General features: G+C 43.0%; 1 protein-coding gene across 1 annotated transcript in view; it reads right to left on the minus strand.

Moving 5' to 3' along the window:
- The window catches only part of BUB1 (BUB1 mitotic checkpoint serine/threonine kinase), a 41,731-nt gene extending 21,748 nt beyond the window's left edge, over positions 1 to 19,983 (minus strand). The window contains exons 1-14 of the mRNA XM_023618702.2: positions 19,637 to 19,983; positions 16,180 to 16,239; positions 15,962 to 16,100; positions 14,930 to 15,126; positions 13,809 to 13,852; positions 13,047 to 13,147; positions 11,155 to 11,207; positions 10,878 to 11,062; positions 9,511 to 9,650; positions 4,864 to 5,096; positions 3,020 to 3,078; positions 1,677 to 1,805; positions 1,474 to 1,584; positions 622 to 721 (exon numbers count right to left, since the gene is read on the minus strand). Coding sequence (XP_023474470.2) covers positions 622 to 721; positions 1,474 to 1,584; positions 1,677 to 1,805; positions 3,020 to 3,078; positions 4,864 to 5,096; positions 9,511 to 9,650; positions 10,878 to 11,062; positions 11,155 to 11,207; positions 13,047 to 13,147; positions 13,809 to 13,852; positions 14,930 to 15,126; positions 15,962 to 16,100; positions 16,180 to 16,239; positions 19,637 to 19,665 — 1,580 coding nt within the window. The 5' untranslated portion in view covers positions 19,666 to 19,983. The remainder of the gene's footprint in view (positions 1 to 621; positions 722 to 1,473; positions 1,585 to 1,676; positions 1,806 to 3,019; positions 3,079 to 4,863; positions 5,097 to 9,510; positions 9,651 to 10,877; positions 11,063 to 11,154; positions 11,208 to 13,046; positions 13,148 to 13,808; positions 13,853 to 14,929; positions 15,127 to 15,961; positions 16,101 to 16,179; positions 16,240 to 19,636) is intronic.
- Between the last annotated feature and the right edge of the window lie 3,695 nt (positions 19,984 to 23,678).

The following is a 23,678-nucleotide window of genomic DNA, read 5'->3' on the forward strand; positions in this document are numbered from 1 at the left end:
GTCTAGCTGTGGAATTTCTCTCTGAGAGCTGGTCAGGCCCTTTCTCCTTTCTACCTCAGTATGAATCTCTTCTACACCGTGACACCTTTAATTCACGCTGACACCTCTCTTCCTACAGTTTACACCATTCATTGTGAAAATTCCTGGAGCTACCCACTCCACCCCCAGATAGGGCTCGCTAACGTACCCTCCCTCTGCAGCATGACCCAATATAAGCCACTCCCTTCCTATTTTATCAACCCTGCAGATATAAACAGAGCAAGCATGGATATCTGTACTGGTGAATTCATTCACATCTAATACAACTTCAAACCTAGAGAACCCCTCAATTCTCTGTTTATAACCATGCTGTTTTCCTTTTTAACACATGCTTTTGCTACGGGAGGTCTGCTTTCTCGTAACTCCTGAATAGCACTGAGGATCTGGAGAACTTTAGCCACAACCTCCTGGTCATGTGGTCAAAGGCTCATCAGTGGCGGCACTGGCACTGGGACCCAGAGCATCTGATGCGCAGGCCACGTTCTCCCACCACCTCGAGTCCCAGAGGAACCTGTGCAGCCTCCTGTGTCCATGTGACAACATGCATCTCCCTCAGTGCTATTTTAACTAGATTTTTTTTACCCGTAATTTTCTTTGTTTCCATCATCAAACACAGGAAAAGCAGATGACAAAGAAGAGATAATCTTGTTGACTCCCCAAGCCCCAGAAGACCTTGCATTTTCTGCAACAGAGAAAAAACAGCATTTAATATTGCATTAGGGAAAATATACTATCCTTTATGCTAAACTTCAATTATAAATAAGAAAACGGAATAACAGCTTACAGAAAAGAACTGTTACCAGTTTTTCAAATACTAGATAACAAGATAAGTCACTTTGTATCAAAAGGAAGTGACTTAACCATGGTCACAGGGGTTACTACTCAAACTTCCAGGTCCCAAGTTCCTACCACATACAAAGCCTGTGTCCATCATTCGCCTAAAACACTGCTGCTGTCGCCTGACTCACTGACTAAAGCTCCCAGGGGCTTTGTTTTCCATTTCCTGTAAGGAAGAATTAATCTCCTGGCTTTACATTTCAGGTCCTCCTGAGTCTAAGTGGATCCTACTTATCTTGATCATGATCTCTCTCCGGCATCCAGCACGAATCCCCTGACTTTAGACCCCGCCTCAGCCCTTCCTCCACCAGGCAAGCTCTGGTCGCGCCTCAAGTACGCAGTCTTTCCTGACCATTCCCACCCACGGGGATTGTGTTCTCCTTTTACTTACTATTATTGTTTAAGGAGCAAAACAAATCTGTGACACACATTGAGCACCTTGTCAAACAGTCCCATGGTTCTCATTTCATGTATTCCCTACCCTTATGTGACAAGCTAACCAAGGGCAGGGCCACTTCTTGTAGAACCCTTGACATTTCCAGTGGCAACCACCCACAAGGCCGTGCACTTAGTAGCTTTTAAACAAATTGTTATTACTTTGAAACTGGGCTTCAAACGCATCTTCATTTTGATCAAGAGATGGCCATTCATCTTTGTCATCGGAAATATCAGGAAGTGTGGGAGCTTGAAACATATTCATGATGAAACCTTAAAATAGAAAGAGCAACTGTAAAGAGGGTTGCAACAGAGCTTTCATCAATTTGTTGTCAGATGCCACACATTCCAACAAAAGGCCTTACCTAACGCCTCCTTCGTGTGCACGGTGGGTGACGGCTGCACTCTGGAAGGTGTTGCCTGAACCGTTCCCAGTGATGTGTTGGGAGTTGTGTGAAACGAACTTGTGTTAACAGCCTTATGTGTTTCACACCCTATTAAAGGAAGGGGGACAAAACGCAGTATCAGCAGGAGAATCAGAACAATTTAGAAGGCACACAATTTAACAAACTTATCACAATGAAAACATTGTATTATTGTTGATAATTATCACTGAAGGCTTCCATTATTATACGCTTTCATATCTTTTGTTTTTATGTTTATAATAGTCCTAGGAAGTAGATAAGGCAAGAATGATCCTTTTGTAGAAAGGTAAATGAAAGCTCACAGAGATTAAGTGACTTGTTGTAAGATCATATCCCCAAGAAACACACGTTAATGGTCACATTGTAAATCTGAAGATGGGCTTTCCATCTCATCCGCTGGAGTGCAGGCAATGGCGTACACAGCGGCATACAGGCCCTGCACAACCTCGGCCCTGGTCACCCTGACCTCACCTTTCTCCTTCTTGCCCTGCTCACTCCAGCCACTTCGGCCTCTCTGCTGTGCCTAGAACACACCAGGGGCATTCCCACCTGAGGGCTTGGCACCTGCTGTTCCCTCTGCCTGAAACAGGTTCTCCAAGCTGGCCGCATGGCAGCTCCCTCCTTCAGGCCTTTATCTTAATGTTACTTTCCTTGTGGGTGTCTTTCCCGGTCACCTTGGAAGTGTCAAGTGCCCTCCCTAACAGCAACACTGGTGATTTTTGTTCGTGACTACATCCCTAACTACCTAGAATGGGGTCTGACACTTAGCGAGTGCTCAGTAAGCCTTGCTTATATGTAGGTGCCTCCAGCTATTTCGAGTAGCTCTGCTCCCCACTGAAGTGTCACTGGAAAGGATGTGACAGTAACATCGGGGGAAGAGTGAATGCCCAATCTGTGTCTTATTTACAAAATTCACCTTTTATGCAAATGCCTCTAACAAAGTACTACTACATAGAAGTATAACTCTCCCAGTTAAACTTTCAATCACCTTGCCTACATCACAACATATGAAAGATAACTCTTGCTGTGGATTAATCTGCTGAGAAATTTAATAGGAAAGTTTTCACAAATCAAGTTTCGAAGGATTCCAACTAATAAGATGTGACTGACAAATGGATTTCTCCCTTCCTCGGAAACGATCTGGGGCTTATCCAACCGCTACATCTAAGAATAGGAAAGCTAAACTCGGGCTCAGGTCCGAAGCCTTCATGAACCACAGCCACCACACAGACCTCTGAGCGACCGGAGGGGCCTGCAACAAATTCGTTATAACTAAACATTACCTTCTTTGATCTCTGCTCCGCTCTGTGGCTTAAGTTCGTGAGTATTTTTATTCACACATCTGGAAGAGAAAACTCGAGACACTCACTCAAGAAAGAACAGTAAAAAACGTCAGCAATTACAAGCCTGTTGTTAAAATACAGATGGAACTGCTGAGGTCTATAGTGTAAGTAAATAAAACGTTTGTTTCATTTTCTCTCACTTCCTTTTGAGGAAAAGAATTCTTACAGATAAAGGCCAGGTACTAAACATTTGCTTGACACAGTGATCCTGTATCTTGACACCATGATGATCATTCCTACATGTGGTCGGGCAGCACAACACCTCCCCTAATTCAAATGATCCCATTTATTACACTGGCTAGGGGCGAATCCCCGGCTCGAGGCCTGGTGCCCAGAGCAGCCATGCAGAGCCACGGAATGGAAAGCCCCGTGTGCCCCAGCTGCACAGGCCGCCTCTCTTGTGACGAGCCAGAAGCCACAGTGCATTGTTCTCCAGACTTTCACAGTTACCAAGAAAGAAAAAACGTCACCTAAGACATATCACAGCTTGTTTTAAGTACAGTCTGGACCGTGGACAGTCCTGAGTGCAGTGGACTTCACCTGTCTACTGAGCATTGCTAGAATTGCCTTAGCGGGCCCTGTTAAGATAGAAAGTAAAAAGCGCAAAACACTTAATTTTACAAATCGCCACTAAACTGTCAGGAAAACATGAGTTTTCACATAAGATTCCAGAGAAAGGCACCCTTACTCTGCCACGGTCAGCTGTCTAGGCTACTGAGAGCGCAGTGGGGCGGGGGGTGTCCATTCAGTCCCTCACCTGGGCCAGGCCAATCGGAAGTGCTTCTGACTGAGATCTAAATGCTCACTAGGTTAAAGACTCTCACAATTTTATAAGGGACAGCTGTCTCGGGCGCCCACAACCTCAGACTCCATCTCCCTATGGGGCCTGTCACCGCTGCTGTTTTTACCACTGTATAATTGATAAATTAACTATGAACTAATGGAGTCGCAGCCCCCACACAACAGTCCTCGTCTTACATCCATGGTAAGATACAGGACACGGGTCTGAACTATTATCCTAATGTGAGTGAAAAAGCATGACGATCTTAAATCTTATTTCCAGGAGAAATCACTGACAAAAGTTAATCTTGGGCCTTGAGGAGAAGCAGTAACAAGAACTGCAATCTGTGCTAAGGGGTTTAGCCCAAGGGGAGAATGTGAATTATACTGTAGCTTTTATTTTTTTTTAATCAATAAAATTGTATGCTTAAAAAAGAGAGAGAGCGTGCCAAAGTGAATGAAGATAAAAATTTAAACAAGCCACGTGACATCAATTGTAATCTCTGAAATCTAGGAGAATCCCTCAAAATTGGGGAAGAACCTGCACAGCAGTGTATAGATAGACTCGGGAATATTGTGCAACGGATATTAACCCCAAACTGCTTCCGGTGGGAAGACAGAGGGAACATGAGAAGAACACATGTCAAGAAGTGTGTGGATAATAATAACCCCTACAAGCCAGTAAGCAAAGGCAATTTCAGTTTAACAGCTGTATATTCTTCAGTTACAAAAAAACTACTGAGTTTCAGGGTATTAAAAATTTTTAGTTCAAGAGAGAAGTATGAAGTAGAATAAACACTCTAAAAGAAGCATGGAATAAGTAACTGAAAGATTTGGGGCTAATGTTTTGGTAACTTGCTTTTTCAACAGGGTGCCCATCTAAAAATTGTTTTAGAAAACAGGAATCATCCATGGCTCACAGACTGCTCTTGATGCTGCAGTCTGGAAGGAAGCCGACAGACGGCACTCCATCACTCCCATCTCTGGGACTACCTTCAGCTTACCTGGCATCTTTTCCTGCTGCTGCAAACGCGGCATCTGTCACTGGCTGGGCCGTCAGAGGCCCAGGAGGAGCTGCGCTCTGGCTGACGGCTGGGGACACCAAAGGAACAACAGGAGGTGCCTGTCTGGGTGTCTCTCCCACGTTCTCTGAGGTCTGCTGGCTGCTGGCTAGAAGAGCTGGAGCTCTCAGCTCCTTCTGGGAGCCTACGCTTGGCCCCACAGGCGCCAGATGAACCTTCATGTTAAGCAAACAAACAAAAAAGCCATGAAGTCCAGAATATTACTAATTAGGTATTGCAACTTTCCAACTGGCATCTGTCTTCGGTAGATGCCTTTCCCCTTGAGGTAGCCCCTTGCCCCGTCAGGAGTCCTGAAATGAACAGTCAACAACAGAGGTCAGGCCACACAATGGATGCGTTTGTAGCATCTTAACCACAGACACAATCGGCAGCTCTCTCTCCTAGCACTGAAATAACCAGCCCCTATTGTTCTATCATTATTTAAGAACTGTCTTATTCCTCTTTACTTAATTTTGGGAAAAGACCAACAAATCAATGCTATCAAATGCTCATAATGGTGTTCCTTCCATTAAAATAATAATTGCCACAAAAGCATGGCTCACAATGGGAAGGATAACAAGCTCTTGACTGAAAACCTTTGCTTTTCTAACCACAGGTACTTGGACTGAACTTGGCCACTCTATGTTACCAAGTTAAAAGACAGAAGAGTTAATTCCCCACCATTTCAAAGTATTCTCACACATTGTTAAGAACAGCACCAAATGTCTAGGGCAAGAATAGTTACTTCATAGACAAATGGGAAAAATATAAAAAGTCCATTCTCATTAATCACCAAAAAAGAAATTTAAAAATGACCTATACCATTTTCTCACCTATCAAACTAGTAAAGATTGAAAATAATCGTAATATTCAATTCTGAAGAAGTATTTTTCAAAAAGAATAATCAGACTTTCTTTACCAAATATCAAAACACACAACTAAACTGTGGTAAATACACAATATAGAATGATCAAGAAGAAACCAATTGACCAAAACAAAGGTACAGATATTTCAGAAATGGATCTTGTATATAAAAATTTACTATGTGATAAAGACATTTTTTTTTTTGAGGAAGATTAGCCCTAACTACTGCCAGTCCTCTTTTTTGCTGAGGAAGCCTAGCCCTGAGCTAACATCCATGCCCATCTTCCTCTACTTTATATGTGGGACGCCTACCACAGCATAGCATGCCAAGTGGTGCCATGTTGCACCCAGGATTCGAACCGGCGGACACCGGGCTGCCGAAGCGGAATGGGCAAACTTAACTGCTGCGCCACCAGGCCGGCCCCTGATAAAGACATTCTAAATCAATGAGGAAAGGCTGAGCTGGTCAATAAACGATTTAGAGACAATTGGCAATCTACCTTGAAAATATGTCCTTATGTCATCCAAACACAAAAGTTAAGTCCGTAAAAGGAGGATTCCAGTTAAAGACAATGGCTTGAACATGCGCTTTATCATTTGTTCCCTCCCAAAACCTCACCAAAATGACACAGAAGAATTCTTATACCTAAAACAGCAATTGGAGGAGGCTGATCTCTGGAGAAGTTCAGAAATTTATTTATTTATTTTTCTGCTGAGGAAGACTGGCCCTGAGCTAACATCCATGCCTATCTTCTTCTACTTTATATGTGGGACGCCTGCCACAGTGTGGCTTGACAAGTGGTGTGTAGGTCTGCATCTGGGATCTGAACCAGTGAACCCCAGGCCACCGAGGCAGAATGTGCAAACTTAACTTAACTGCTGCGCCACCAGGCCTGCCCCCAGAAATTTAGATTTCAGAATGGAAGTGAAGGTGGAGCTGAAAACAGGAACATGGTAATAGTAAGTCTGTCTCAAAAGCAGAGCCTGAGTCCCATTCTTGCAGGTGCATGCAGGGGCTTAGTCCCCTTGCCCCACCTGGCAGCAGACTGGAGCTTTCCTTCCTGGAGAAACTGAATCAAATGGCCTCTGGACTAGGGCAGAAAGGTGGTGGTAACAGAGACCACACTAGAAACAAAAGGACCGAGTCAGTTTACTTCCACAACAGTGGGACCTCTAGCCCCTGCCCTTGGCTCCCCAAATGCTAGCAGCTGAGTTTATACTCTCAAATCAAAATTAAAGATGGCTCTTCGGAATATGTCTGCGGAAGAAAAGAGACACCTCCCAGTGAGGCTGAGCAGTCAACTAGCCCCTCACCACCCAGGGCTTCCGATCAGCCTTCTCAGGCCTGCTTTTGGATGAGCTGACAGTAAAGATCATCAGAGATATGATAAGCTTTCAATACGAAGCACAAAGACCAAAACAAATAAATGACATTTACAATAAAGGAATTTATAAATAAAATAAATAAAAGGAAATAAAGGACTCTGAGATAGGGGAAAAAAACGTTAACGTCTTTAGCCTGACAGATAAGCTACTACATTCACAGAAGAATAAGCAGCTATGAAAATGAACATTCAAAATAAAAAAGCTGTTTGATCCTTAAAATGTGATCAGAAATAAAAGAATTTAATAAGATGGCCATAAAAAGTTAGGGAAATCTCCCAGAAAGTTAGGAGGAAAAGGCACAAAGACAGAAAACTGGAGAACAAAGTTAAGAAAATCAGAGGATCAGTCTGGGATAGTCTACTTTTAAATATGAGTTACAGAAAACAAGAACGTGCGTGGGCAAGAATCACTAAACAAGAAAAAAAAGAAAAATCAATAAAACCCCCCAGAACTGCAGGACTACAGTGCTCAAGTACTGAGTGTAACGGAGGGAAAGATCAACACCTGGCACATCACCATCATGTCACAGCACGGGAAGAGGCAATCTGAGGCACATCTGGAGAACAGCAGAGGTCACATTCGAAGAAGCAAGTTTCAGAATGACGGTGGGCTTCTCAGCACCAACATGGGAGCAAAAGCCTAGAGCACTGCCTTCAAAACTTCTGAGGGAACATTTCCCCCCGAGAATGTCATGCCCAGCCAACCAACCACCCCAGGGAAAGGGTAGAATGAAGACGCTTATAGATGTGCGAGAGACCTCATATATACTTTTTTAAAGAAAGCTCTTAGAGATTGTGCGCCACCAAAACAGGGATCCACCCCAGGAGAGGAGAGAGGGAAGGACGGCTGCTCCAAAGCCCGCGTGGAGGAGGAGGACAGAAGGCTCGGGGAGGCATGCGGCCAAGAAAAGTGAAACTGAGAGCGTCTCTGATGCATTTGAACAAAATGAAAGGATATTTCTAGTTTTTTCAGAGAGTTTGGGGATAAATGTCTGCTGCACCAAAAAAAATATAGCAAAAGCAAAAATGGGACAATCATTTTAACAATTTCTTGGAACTCTCCAGGGACAACATAAATTATACAAGAATGGAAATCCAAATAAATAAGAACAAACAATCCAATAGAAAAATGGACAAAGTCTATCAAAGTCAATTTAAAGGAAAAAAGGACAAACAGCCACTAGCTGTATTTTAAAGAGTCCAAATTCACCGGTAATTAAAAAAACACACATCAAGTGGTTGAAAATATTTAGGACAGCTAACATTAGCCAAGCGTATAGAAGAAACAGGGCTTTTATTCACTATTATTGGAGTGTTAACACAGTAAATTTTTGGAGGGCAGACGGACAGTATTTTAGGTGCCCAAACTTCAAAGGCAGCAATTCCACTTCTCTGCATCTTTTCTAGAGAAATAATCTCATTTGTACAAGAACGCTCACTGTAGCACAACTGGCAACAGTTGCCACACAGCACGTGCCCTCCTTCAGGGTATGACAGAGACTGTGCTGCAAGCAGAATGAGTTAACTCTCCATGTCATAACAGTGAAAGATCCGTAAAAAGCGATAGCAGGAAAAGCAGAAAATATTTACATAGAAACTTCAACTGTATTCATATTTATGTGTGTTCACACACAGTAAAGGTCTGGAAAAATACAAACTACAGTAGCTAGCAATGAAGGAGAGCATCATTTATATATACTATACACACATGCACATATACATATATACAACACATATTAAGTTTTTTAAAATCATCATATAGTCGTGTATTTTTATAATTTTTAAAATATGTAAGAAAATAAGGTGTTTTATCTTCATTGTATCCTATATCGCAGACATACACTATGTGAAAACTTAAGCAACCCATTATATAGATAAAATTCATTTATTCTCAATCTACTCCATTCATTTAATAATTTTAAGAAAATATATGTGGCTCTAAAGCTTTCGCCACCTCTCCCCTCTTTCAACGTGAAACAGTGGCAAACAGGAAAGAGATGACAATTAATTTGTCTAGAGGACAAATTAATGAAATTATATTCAAATCTCATTATATAATAGTTATTGTACCAAAAAAATCAGAAAAAGGACTATATAAATTAATACATAAATAAATAAAAATGTACACATATACAAAAACATACTATAAATTCTGTTCAGTAACTTCCTTTTCTCATTCTACATTTTGAACGTCTTTCTGTGTCAAATTATTTTAAAACTCAGAAAGCTAGTGGCTAAATTATCATCAAAATTAACTCTAAAGACAGGGCATAGAAAGGAGGAAGTAAACGTGGGAAGGAGTTTCACGGGGCGTGGCAGCGTCAGCGAGGAGCACGCGTACCTCAGGCCCCTCCTGGACGGCGGCCGGGTTCTCTGCCATTCGACCCAGCTGCTTATGCAGTTCGTCTATCTTCTGCTTTAACAGCTGCTCTTCAAAGGCGCTTGCTTCTTTCCTCTTCATATAATGTCTGTCTTCATTTACTTTAGGAAAGATCAAAACTGGTTTGCATCAAAGTTTAAATTCAGGCCATCAGAGGAATATACACAAAATGAGTGAAAGGTTATTTTTAGGATGTTTCTTGTTTTTACTAGACTTTTCCATGTGTCTTGGGTTATTAGAACTGAAAAGTGTATTACGTTTTAATTATAATTTTTACCTGCCCTCAGCATGGTTACTGAAGTTCAGGGCATGTAAGTTACAAAAATTTCCATGCTGATCAACAATAATATTTGGTAATAATACAGTACAATACTACGCACTTTTGTAAAACAATCATGACCGTGGAAATTATCCGAAAATGGAACAGCTTTTAAAAGATATAAATCTCTAGGTGCTTTCTAAGAAGAAATAAAAGTAAAGTGCACTGAAATTATATTGTGGGTCATCCCACTTCCATGACGGGTTAACACAACCATCTCATGTACAAATCAAATCGCCCAGCTAAGTCTTTAGGTCACGGTATGTGAAAGAAAAAGGTACCTGTGCCCCGCACAGAATGGGCTCCTCCATGAGCGTGAACAGCATTAACTGTTCTCTCAGTCACCGACTGAATGAGAAAGTGAACAAACAAGGCGGGCCAGCAGAGTGGCCGCAGTACAAACAACTAGATGGTGTGAAAGCCCCGAGTGGAACAGGGTTCACTTTCCTCTCTAAGGTCCACGTTGTTATAGCAACGGCGAGTGCAGACATTGGTATCAGCACTACGGTTTTCCCCGTGAGGAACAAATCTGATGCAGCCCGTGGTGTAAATAACATGGCCCTCAACAGAGGACTCCTTCTGAATGTCTCATTGGAGCAGCTGCACATCTCAGAAAAGCTCTTCAACTCCAGTTCCTAACTTAATCTTTTCACAGTGCAGACAACTGATTAGCGATCTAGAATTGCTATCCACAGAAGTTCAAATCCAGACAATATAAATATCTAGTTCACCAAGAGCTAAGGCAACACTGTATGGATATCTACGTTAGTGCTGCTTTAACTCTGGGATTTGCTGTCAGGACAACTTAGTTGTCAAGTTAGTTCTTGAACAAACATAGCTGCTACTCTAGTATCTAACAAAGATTTCCAGGCCTCTGATAGGATGGCTGGAGACCTTCTCGCAGATTCTTTCAGCATAGTCAATTATCTGTTAAAAAATGTAATTACTCCAGAAATGAGGATTATTTTAAGTGACATAAGAATATCCCAAATAATAGGAGTGCAAGTACCCCACTGTTCATGCTTTCTCCGTTGATTATATTTCTGGGCTCTCAGTTCTTCAAAGGAAAATTCTGAATCTCCACGAATAAGCTTCTCTTTGCAATACATAACAACCTGCTGAACATCAGCGTTGGCTGCCAAAGACGGCGGTACAGAATAGCCTGATTTAGAAATCATGATCATCCTTTGTTCCCTATAATGGGGAAAAATATATTATTTACAACGTATACTGAGGCAGCTCTTGAAGGAAACTATGTAAAAGATTAACGCACTGACTGTACTTACGTATTTGAGTCTTTATCACAAGCTGAAGAATTCACTCCATAAAGTTCTGAACCCTAAAAAGACAAAAAAGAAACACTCACTTATCTGAAAAGAAACCATGACTCAAATTATTTCACAAAACAATATGAAATGCTTAAGGGTCCTCTTAATCATCAAGTAGATTTACGTGTGTGCTTCAAAATGATGATTAATATCTGAAGCTTTAGTTTGCAATCTTAATATTATGAGAACTTTTGAAACTAGAGTCCAGTAAGAAAGCAACTTAAAAAAATTTCTACTTGGTAGTAGAGAAGGGCACTTATTTTCTTTTGAGCCATAGTCTAGGAGCTGGGCCACTGTCCCTAACTCTTACGGGATTAACATTCCAAATAGATACATTTAAAAAAACCATTAAGATTTTCTTCTGGTACTATTCTACCTTCAGGAGTTCCCAGTGCTAGCATTCATCTGCTAAACAAATATTTAATGAACACCTCAGGGGCCGGCCCTGTGGCCAAGTGGTTAAGTTCGCGTGCTCTGCTTCGGAGGCCCAGGGGTTCACCACTTCGGATCCTGGGTGCGGACATGGCATTGCTCATCAGGCCATGCTGAGGCAGCCTCCCACATAGCACAACCAGAAGGACCTACAACTAGAATATACAACTATGTACAGGGGTCGGGGGGGAGGCTTTGGGGAGAAGAAGAAAGAAGGAGACTGGCAACAGATGTTAACTCAGGTGCCAACCTTAAAAAAAGAAGAACACCTCACACATTTCATGTGCTGAGCCAGGTGCTCAGGTGCTGGGACTATGACAGTAAACAAAGACCCCTCTCTGCTGTCTGGACACTCACAGATGGGGCAACAGGAAGTAATGAGGCTGGCAAGCATGTGTAGGACGTAAATTGGGATAGTTTGACTATCTATCACAGTTAGAAATGAACATCCTACTTCTAGGAAAACGTTATATTAATACAACTTGCACATGTGCACTAAGAACAGAGGCATTTCCATTGGATTTAGCTTAAAGCAGCTCCCGGCAAACTCTGAAAGAGCAACTGTACTGTGAAGAAGAAAGATGCTGAGAAACAAGGCTGAGGGAAGAGGGACCTGAGCATTTTTACACGTTGATAGGTCATCAGGGCAGAAGAGATTCCCACAGGGCAAAAATCCCAAGGGAGATGGAAGACAAGCACGGTGGAAGGCCGCCTCCCACACTGCAAGAGCAGGGCAGGGCAGTCACATTTACTGGTTTGTGCGGGAAAACTGACAAACGTTGTCTGATTCTGCTGTCTCACTGAAATAGTATTTTGTCTGCTCATAAGGAAGAGGTTAGAGGTAGCCAGGTCCCACATCTGAGGAGAGGGAAGAGAAGTTTAAAATCGCTCTAATTTGGCATTAAAGGGCGAAATGGGAAACATAAGAGATACATAAAACATAAATGAGCTGGGAAAATGGAAACGTAATTGCTGGAAGGAAGGAAAGCCCTGGCTGGGGTTACAGGCACCACGTGTGAAGCTCTGCGATTCTCAGCCAGGGCTCAGGAGCTCCGGGTGGGTGTGATCCACAGGAGGGATCCTGGCCCCATGCGAGGGAGGCCAGCAGAACAAAGGAGAGAAGCTGTGGGGAGGAAGTGAACACAGGAGGGTGTGTAGTGGGGGTCCCCAGGTCAGATCAACGCAGGAAGTTATGGTCAGATAATAAGTTCTTTAAGTCTAATATTTGAGATCAACAGTGGTAGATGACAACAGGCCAGCAAGCTGCCACAGGTGCAGGTGGCTGACATGGAGGATGGAGGTTAGAGTCACGCGAGACAAGTCAAAGAAATGAGATGCCGAAGTGGACACGCAAGGCAGCAGGCTGACTGTTCAATACCCTGTCCAGCTTCCACACAACCCGCAAATGTTATTATTACCTGATTCTTAGAAACGCTGGCTGAGTTATTTCCTGGATTTGATTTTGATGTCATCATTTGGTTTAAAACCTGATCATTATGTAGAGGTTCTGAGGTTCTAGCTATGGGGGGGGAAGGATGAAAGGTAAAGGGGAAAGGTAAAACCATATTAAATAAAATCACAAATACATCCCCCTAATCTTTCAATAAGCAGCATAAGAAATAAATCAACTCATTCACACCATCTCAGAAAATGTAACTAAAACAGTTTTTAGATGAGAAATATTATAGAGACAATTTTCTGATCAATTCAAAATGCACAAAGAACCTGAAAGAAATGTAAACTCTAACTAGTTATTTTAAACAACAGGAGAGGATAGTAAATGATTATTGCTGAAACGTAATCTTCATTTCTAGGGGAAAAAAATGACTATATTTCTTTGAAAGTTGAACTAAACACATTTGCTTCAATTCAGAACAGATGGACTCCAGAGTAAGCAATGTCCTCTATTTTGAGCAATCTTGATTTTTTTTTAACCCTAAAAACACAATTAAATCACCAAGTTATTCTGTGGGTGCGCTCTTTCAATGTGCTGAGACAGAACTCCTGCTCTCCAGAGCTGGGTAACGGGCATTATTATTACCAGAGTACCTTCCCTGTTACCTAAGACAATACAGTCAATCAATGCTGAATGGATTTGTTTTTTAAGGAAAAAAAAAAAGCAGTGCAAATCAGAGACTAAATTATCAACAATTGAGACATTTTAGAAAGCATTGCTTTACCTTGAGCCGGCAAATGGGTTTTGGTGAGGCGTGTTTGAAACAACCTAAATGACAGAAGAAAGGCGTTGATATAGATTATAGACTTCAGTTTAATACATATTTGTATTAAAGCAAAAAGTATATATAATAGCTTATTATAAACTAGTAAAGACTGATGTCAAGAGAGAATGTAAAGCTGAATTTTAGAGTTGCTTCAAAATTTAAAAAAAAATTTTGGGATTATTTTCATATCCAATACACTTATATTAGAGAAATTCCTCCTTTGGCCTGAGCAAGGGGTACGGTCAGATAAGCTGGTTCACAGGCTGCTCGAGAAGGGGAGGGCAAAATCTAGTTGACTCTTTGAGTACATAATTTGGTTACATGTATCACAAGCCTTAAAACTCTTCCTCCAGCCTCGGACTCAACAGTTTGAATTCTGAGAACCTATCAGAAGGAATTTGAGAAAAATAGGAAATAGATTAGGAAATACTCTTATGAAGAAGGAAAGAGACCTGACACAAAGCTGGATACGTATGTAGAGCATGCTTGCAATTCTATGACAAGGAGAGAAACAAATGTCTGCTAAAATAAATGCCAGGTTTCCTCTGCTTCTTTAGTTTTCTGTATTTTCTGAATACCCTAAATGATAAATGAGTATTTAATCACAGCAAAAGTAAAAAATTGTGAAAAACAAAGTTATTCATTAAGATATTCATTATGTTGTTCCTTGTAAAGACCAAAATGTTGGAAACAACTTAAATGTTCAGTTGGAGAACAGTTAAATTCTGACAACTCTGGGACAGATTTCCTAACTACTTTTTAAGTACAGAAAGTTCCTAATTTCTTAAGAGCAGTATGAAGCTCAGTATATATAACCACACATACAGTATGACTTACTGTTAAAACACACAAACACAAAGGCACACACACAGGCCTAGGAAGAGATATTGGAAGGAAATGCACGAAAATGTTAACAGTAATATTTGTGAGCAGTTGGTTTTCCTTTACGCTACTCTGTATTATCCACATTTTCCACAATGAGAAGGATTTTCCTGTATAAACAGGTAATAAAACGTTTTAAGCGCAAACCGTACATCTCAGAGCAGGAAATGCCATGTGGAGTCTTATTTTCAAACTACCTGTACTGCTGTTGCAGCAGCTCGCTAGGTTCAGCCTGGTTTTGAATTCCTCTCCGAAAAACAGCGCTGGCGTGCTGTAGATTTCCTTGGCCTTCCAGATGCCCAGCCCAGGCTACGTACAGCGGAGAGGACAGGGTCCCGATCCCATGGTTGTACAGAAACTCAAAAAACTGATGACGGTCACTGTTGCATTCAGCCTAGAAAACCCCAAAGCAGACAGACATCAGGACACAGGACTGCGAGTCCAGATGGGCGGAGCGCAGGCTGGCCCCAGTGTCCAGTCTTCACGGCGGCTTCAGGATGCACCGCGGAGGGCGAGCCCTGGGTGGCTCTCTGATGGCGAACCTAAAAGTTAAGCTCACTCCTTTCCTTGACATTCAATGCCCCCATAATTACCCACGCTATTTCCCAAGACAGCAGGCTCTATAATGACTATACAAGTATTCTTTCTGTCTTAACCTGAGCTTGCCCAAGTTCCACTGGGTGCCTCTAACCTTAGTATCTAGTAATTCAGTGAACAAGCCCATGCTTACTCTAGCCATGCCATTCATGATTTTATTACTCGTGTCCCCAGGCCTTTATTCCAAGATGAAAGAGACCCAACCTTTAAGGTCTAACCTGAGGCAGCCTTCTCTTTTTAGTACTAAATTAGTTTCTGAGAGCTCATATTTTCTTAATTATTCATGATGAATTTAATTTATTCCCAGGAACTCTTAGTACCTGGGAGTGCCCGCCTACCTCCCTTCCCCTAAGCACACTTCTCATCCAACAATCCTTCTTATAATTTAATAGTTTCTATCTCGTGTTGTAACATTTAATGACTTGATACACAGAGAAAGAGGGTTTTAAAATTAAATCCCTAAGTCCATAATATAGAAGCTAAAAAGTTCTAAAATACACATCTCTGGCCACATAACTTTTAAAAATTTATGATTGGAAACATAAGGAATTAAAGAAAAGACAGTCATTTTGGAAAAAAGCAAAAGTACAATATGATTATAGATTTTACTATACATCTGAAAGCATACTTACAAATTTCAAACAATAATTGATGAATCTTGAGTCATTGTGGTATCTCTTCTTATCTAAAAATTCCTTCATTAAATGTTCTAATAAAGTTGTCAAGTAGTCCTTATTTTCAGGAAAGTTATTTTCTACCCACCGAATGTAACTAGAAAGATAGAGGTAACGTTAATTTTCAGGACAGCATACAGCTTGTTATAGGAAAAAAAAATAAACTCAATGCTCACCTTTCCCATTCACCAAGTGGATCATGGCCCTTGTAGCTCTGCATATGGGCTTCAAACATTCTAGAACCAGAAAAATATGCACATGGGATATTAGCGATAATTCTTAAAAGCAAAAGATTTTATATTTATCATTCATACACCTTAAAATGGAAATCTTAAATATCAATTTGTATGCTATATTAAAATCAAAAGAGCATTCACTCAGAGGTGGTCAGAAAACTCAGACGCAGTCAGTGTTTTTCCAGAAGAAGATAAGACTCAAGGCCCCTGAGCTGAGCCCTAGAGAGAGGCAGCTGGAGGAGTCCCCAGCTCTGGCCCCAGGGTCTCCTCCTCTCACTGAGTCCCAGCGTCACTCCCACCATGAGAGGCAGCACCCAAAAGTCTGCTGCTTCTCATCCCAACGGCGGGACCCAGGCGTGGCACCGCCTCGGACCCCTCTGTGCTGCTCAGGAGTGTGGCTGAGACATTGCTGGAACGAGATTTGAAGAGCGCTTGTGAATGGCTGCCAGCAGCCCTGGGTACCACTAATCGGGGTTTCCAGATAGTCTGCTTTCCGGGCCTCAGTGGAACACAGCGTCCCTAAGGAAGAACACGCGGTGGCAACGCTCGCAGATCAGCCACCACAGTTCCCAGAGAACCCAGCTAGCCCCTATTCCACACACCCAACCACGGCTTAAAAACCAACCGGGCCGGGTATAGCTCTCCACCGCAGCTCAGGGGCTAGTGGGGTAAACGAACACAAAGAAACAGGTAAAAGAATGCCAGGTGACACTAAGCACTTAGGGAAGAAACGAAATAACCGGAGAAGGGTAAAAATGGGATATGCTTTATAATTTTTAGATAGAGTGGTCAAGGAAGGCCTGCCTTTCTGAGGGGGTGACATCTGATCAGAGGCAGAGAGCCACGCCACTATGTAAGAGTGCTGAGCTAGGAGACGGTGGGGTTGACAGGAGCTAATTTGCATTTTCAAACAACCATTCTGTCTCTCCAAGTGAGGAAGGGGGTGGGGGAGGAGAACAGAAGAGGGAAACCAGCTGGAAAGCTACAGCGCAGTCACGGTCCCAGCTCCCAGCGACAGGGCAGTGAGATGGACCAGTGTGGGAACAGTTACAAGGATGGAATCTGGGGTGTTTTGGAGAAAAAGACAATGGGACTTGCTGATGGCACTGCATACTGGGTGTGAGAGAGTCAAGCTAAAGAAGACCTCCAGGTTTTCTATCAGAGAAATCACATGAATTTTGGAAAAAAAGATTTAAAAGTAGTACTTTCTTCTAGCTATCATATCAGAATACAAACGAAATCAATGTTTCTTACAACTCAAAATCCAGAAGCCACAAAAGAAAAGCTAAAGTCAACTATAAATAAATAAAAGGCTTCTACATGTCAAATAAACAAAACAAACGCCAAGCAGAGTCAAAAGAGAAATGATAAACTGGGATAACAAACAGAACTTCCAGAAATTGGGGAGGGGGGGGAACCAAAATTTAAAAAGTGAACAAAAGGCATTCCACAGAAAAATACTCAATCTCTCTAAGAGAAATTCACCTCACTGAGATACAATTTCTCAATCACCAGACGGGCAAAAATGTGACAACAGTGTCCAAGAGAGGCAGTGGAAACGGGCACTCTTCTCCTGCTTGCAGGTGGGAGTGCCCTCAATCTCTGCCACAGGAATGGGTAACAGCTATCAAAATTATGAGGGATTTACTTTTGATCTAGCAAACCCACTTCTGGGAATCTAGAAGACAGATAATCGGTGTATGTGCAAAAGGCCACGTGAACAAGCTTTTTCACTGTGGCTCTATTTGTAACAGCAAAAGATTGTCAACAACCCAGGTGTTCATCAATGAGGGACTTTTTAGATCAATTATTGTATATGAAATATTATGCCAGCGTAAAAAAGAATAAGAAAGAGCTCTGTGTACGGACAGAAATCTCCAAGGACAGTGTTAAGCAAAAAAAACAAAAAAAACAACAAAAAAGCAGTGTATACAGTCTGCTATGTTTTATGTGAGATAAAGACAGGAATTGTACACACACACATACACATAAATATATAGCTATATTAATATATTATTATAATATAATCATTTACATTTACAAAAAGAAACTCTTGAGAAATAAACTAGAAAAATGGTTAAATATGAGGGGATGTGAGAGTAGACAGGTGCCAGTCTTCCTCTGTTTTGTATGTGGGTCCCTGCCACAGCATGGCCACTGACAGTGGTGTGGGTCTGCGCTGAGGAACCAATCAAACCTGGGCCACTGAAGTGGAGTGCACCTAACAACCACTAGGCCACTGGGGCTGGCGCCTCTAAATCTTTTTTTAACCATATAAATGTATTACTTATTTTTAAAAAATAAAATTATTTTTACATTTTGAATCACCCTCTCATACCTCATAACGGATAAATTGCTACAAGGTCAGAACCTTTCTCCCCAAATACATGCAATAATAGGCTGCCCCACAAAAACATTTCACCTTCTGATATCAAGCACATTTTCCTAGTAAAATGGCCTAAATCCACGGTAAGTTACCACTAAAACACCCAGTTCATTAAAGCAAATTAGTGTTTAGTAAGTCAAAACAAGGTCAGAAATTCCCAATTTCTCTTTTAAAATGAGGGAAAACAAATTTCTAAAAGTGAAATCCTTTGCTGGCTAGATTGAAGGCTAAAGAAAAAGTCTTAAAGCAAATGGACTTTTGTTTTGACTGTACTTAACGACCTCAGCCTTCTATCCCAAAGAGAGATTACCCGGGTGCTGATAAAACTAACCAGTTTTACTTGCTATCACATAAGATTTAACTGCTTTTGAAACAGTCTGGATAAATCACCTAAGTCATCAAGCAAAGGCATGGAAATTTAAAAAATTGTTAGTACGCTGACATAAATGACAATAAGCATAGTTGTTCTTAAAGTGCACGTATTCAAACACTTTTTAAAACTGACTGTGGGATTATGGGTAAGAGCAGTTTTAAGTTCTTTCCCTGTAGGAGGCTTTGAAAGTTTCTAATGAAACCTACACATGAAGTTTAGGTTCTTTCGTTGGGTTCCATTTTTGTCTCCACGGCGGCGATCTGCCCAGAGGGGGGTTCCTTACAAAGAATAAATGTGAGCTCCGAGGGTCTCACGAATTGCACGAACCCCCCAGACTGGTCTCAACAGAGAGCATCTGCTACGTGGCCCAGAGTCCCATCAACGACTCACAAGTGGCCCACAGCCTAGCTGGGGTGGGGTGGGGATGCAGTGGGGTGGGGACAAACTGCAGAGCCGGGGGGGGGGGGGGGGGGGGGGGCCGGGAGGGGCTTCAGGGAGGCAGGTCTGGGGCGGGCCGGGCCGAGGACCCGCAGACCGCCAGGCCCGAATCCGCGGTCGCCAGGCCCTTCGGCGCCCGCAGCCGGGGGTCGCGCCCCCGTCCCCCCGCCCCTACCCCCACCCCCGAGACCGACACTTACCGAATGGCATTCTCCAGGTTATCACCCATGGTGAGAGGACGCCGGCCAGCAGCAGCCCCGCCGGCACCGCGAGCGAGCAGCCGCCGATTTGAATCTCCCGCGCAGCCGCAGTCGCCGCGACGGGCGTTTGCAGGGCGCCTGCTCTCGGCCTCGGCCGCCGACCGGCTGGCCAATCGCCGGCGCCGTTGCCAGGAGACCAAGTCCCGCCTCCGTCCCCCGCGCCCGCTGCTCCTTCCGCTTCCCCGCCGCCGCCCGCCCGCTAGCCCGAGAGCTCGCCGCCGGCGGGGAGAGGGCTGGGGTCGCTGGTGCGGCGCGTGGAGGGCACGGAGCCTTCAGATCCGTGCAGTGAAGCCTGGAGGTCTCCAAGGGTCCCAGCCTGTCGCTTTCATTTGCTATCGCGGTGTGGTCACTCGGCCAACCCCGCCTAGGGTTTCCCCTGGGTCTTTGATGAATTCAAGCTGGATTGACTCACGTGTAGACAATGGGTTTTTTCCTCAGCCATCCAAGTTGCACCTGGCTTACATAATTCACGATTAAGCTCTCGTCACAGGGAAGGCATCATAGGAGAAAAATATCTAACTTGAGGTCCCCGAGGCGGAAAAAATTGTGCCTCGGCCCTTGGGTCCTGAGAGTCGCGCTTCTTCGACCCCTTTGCTTAAACAGATAAACCAGAATCATGATGCCTGGTTTATGGAAAGAAGAAAAATAATACCATTTGTAGAGTCGAGACTTGTTTAAGGCTTCAGAGCCCAGGGGGATATTCCGACTGGGCGCCCCTCCCCATTTCCCGCAGGTCTCTCTGCTCAGCCTCCTCGCTGTGAGAAAAGGAGTCAGATGCTGGAGCCCAGGAAATTTTAGTCCCAGACCCTAAAACGCTGTCGCAAAGAACTAGGGAGTGGTTCATCAAAAACCCAGGGAAAAACCTAAGTGGTGGCATATGAAAGTGGTGGGCTGGTACCCTTGGAGACCTCTAGGCTTGATTTAGCTGATGTGAAAGGCTCCGTGGTTGCCCTGGAGCAAATGAGGGCTCAAGGACTGGGGGCTTCCTACATCCAACTGGTAATTAAGATAAGAACAGAAGAGTTTGGGGAGATTATAGAATGCCAGCTAGAAGGCTTTTGACATCTGTGGGACTAGGAGCTCTGGAGACCAAATTCTCAGGAATTATGAAACGTAAAGAGAGCTCTTTGTAAAGGAGTCCAGATGTTTAAGAAGAAATATGTAATATGCTGGTACTTCCTACTTAAGAGTGAGTTGGAAAAGAGTCAGCGTAACCTTCTCTGCCCCTTGGTCTTTAATAACTTCCCATTCTACCTCTCAAGGTTGTTTCAAGAGCCACTTGACAATGCAAGTAAAATATAAAGAGCTATTCATGTGTTCCTTTTAGAGAGGCTGTGTGGATGTTTCGCTCTCTTAGGACCCTTAAGTTTTGTTGCTAATGCTGACCAGTCAATTCCTACTCCTAGCGACCCTGTGTGCAGCAGAGCGGAACCCTACCCAGTCTTTCTGCGCCATCTTCTCACCTTCTGGCGCTATATCACACAATGCTCCACTGCTTTTCATAGGGTTTTCATGGAAATTTTTTTCAGAAGTGGGTGGCCAGGACTTTCTTCCTAGTCTGTCTTAGTCTGGAAGCTCCATTGAAACCAGTCCACCATGGGTGACCCTGCTGGTATTTGAAATATGATGGCATAGCTATCAGCATCAAAGCAACACGCAGCTGCCAGAGTATGACAACCAGCAGATGGATAGTGAGGTTCTGTGGCTGGAAATGACCCTGGTTGTGGCAGTAAGAATGCCAAATCTTGACCACTAGACCACCAGGGCTGGCTGCCCTTAAGTTAAACACCTAAAAACAAAAATTAGCAGCTTCTGGAAATCCTGATGCTCTCAGAGTCTAGACTTTCTTTCAGGATGTTGTTCAATTTGAATCTAGACAAGTATCCAATTTGTAGGGCTTATTATTCAGAGGATGCTCACTCTGGGGTCATTACGCAGGTGTTAAGTTATGCTAACCATCACAGGAATTAACATTTTTGGTCTCACTAATTCAAGTTTTCAACTTGTGTCTGATAGCAGCTCAATCAGTCATCAGTCAGGAAGTGTTGACGGATCATCTGTCGTGTACTAGGTGCTAATGGATTTATACTTAACTACGACATCGTCTACCTCGAGCAGATCCTGTCCTTAAGAAACTAGTGGTTTTGTCTGGGAGATGAAGATACATTCATAGAAAACTGTTTCAAGGTGGTATATAGGTGTATTAAGTGCTAAAGTGTTCAGACTATCTGCTCAGGGAGTCCAGAGAAGGGAGGGGGAATGGGGCCTGTCTGTGAGATGAAGCTCCCTGGGGAAGGTGAGGCTTGAATGGGGCCTTGAAGTGGGGGCAGGTCTTCGTGGGGGAGGTCATTTCTGGCATAAATCAGGATTACTGAAGGAGATCACTCTTGAGGACTCCTATTAATGAGTAGTGGAGATTCTTTTTGAAAGGCTGGTTCCATAATTTGATGTCAAATCTTGAATGGTAGACCAAGGAGTTTGTACTTGATCATGAGAGTACCTGGGGCTTTTGGGAACAAACACTATTGTGGTCATAGGACCTCATGGTGGTTATGCTTAGCCCTACTCTGTTTTCTAAAAGCCACAGAGATTGTCTGCCCTGCTTCACTTCTGCCACCAGGAGTTTCTCTCCCAGAGACTTGTTTATGGAGGAAGGTAAAGTATTCTGGATGCCTCTGCCACACTGCCCCTTAAAAAAGGCACAGTGACCCCTTATAAAGCCCTGTCACTGTGGGCATTTCTAGGAGCAATAGAAATAAGTACTAGGGCTGTCACCAGTTATTAGAAATTGACATGTTTCTAGGAATAATTTCCTGCCTTACTCAATGACTTCCCTTTGTCCTTACTTATGGAGTCCCTCTCTGCCATTATTCTTATTCTGAGGGAGAATTACATGGACCCTCCCACATAATGTGTTCATCTTAATGTCCCTATTAGGTTAATTGACTTGGTGGTATTTGAGATTTATTGGGAACAGTGGGAGGGGTGGGCAGTAGAGGCACTGAACAGTAATTTGGAGACTTGAAACTGGCATTGGAGGCAGAGGGAATGGAAGGTAAAGCTGGGAATCAGAACTCATGGAGGGAGAGTTCTCAGAACCCAATGATGTTTTCAACATGTAAAGAAAGGAAAAGAGGGATAATTTGGGGGCCTAGGAAAGCTGACAGAAGCAGGCCTTTGAAGCTGAGGAAGGCTGCTCCTTTCTATTTAGATATGTTAAGTTGGAGGGATTACCAGGCATTTGTCCTTCTACAGAACACGACTAGGCACAGTGGAAGGAAAACAGAGGCAGACCTTGTTCAAAGGCTCCAGCAGCTTATTGAAGGATGTTTCATGGGCTGTTTCCTAAGCTTAGAATGATCTTTTTTTTATCTCTACATGTCAGGGATCAATGAAGAACTTCTAAATAGTTTGATGAAGAAATAGTTTGATACTTTGATGAAGAAAATCTGTAAACCCCAAGGTGCTGTCAATTTATGTAAGTCAATATAAGCAGAAAATATCAAAGGGCTGGCAAATATGTTATTCATTTTTAAAAAAAATTTGCTAATTGGGAGCTTGTACCATTGACAACATTCCAAATTCTGTTTCCCTTGGGAGAATGGTACTCTCTCAAATTTCGCAGATGGGATTGAGAATTATTATAGCTGTTTTGGAAAGTAATATCAATATCTGTTGACAAAAAACAAACAAAACCAAGCCAAGCCGTTACTCCCAGGAAGAGAATGCATGGAGTAGAGCACGCCAGGAGGGTGAGGGGGTGAGTCCAGGGTGTGTGCCACTCCCAGGGCAGTGGCCCAACGCTGAACACAAAGTGTGTGCTCAGACATCAGGGACGGGTGTGCCAGTTGTGGATCACTCTCATCATGGAATATTTTACACCCATTAAAAAAACTGAGTCAGGTCTATAGCAATGACTTGGAGGCATTTGCCTTATGTTCAATCACATATGAAGAGCAAGAGGCAGAGGTGAAAATTTAAT

Source organism: Equus caballus, chromosome 15 (assembly GCF_041296265.1).
Source record: "Equus caballus isolate H_3958 breed thoroughbred chromosome 15, TB-T2T, whole genome shotgun sequence".
Taxonomy (NCBI): domain Eukaryota; kingdom Metazoa; phylum Chordata; class Mammalia; order Perissodactyla; family Equidae; genus Equus; species Equus caballus.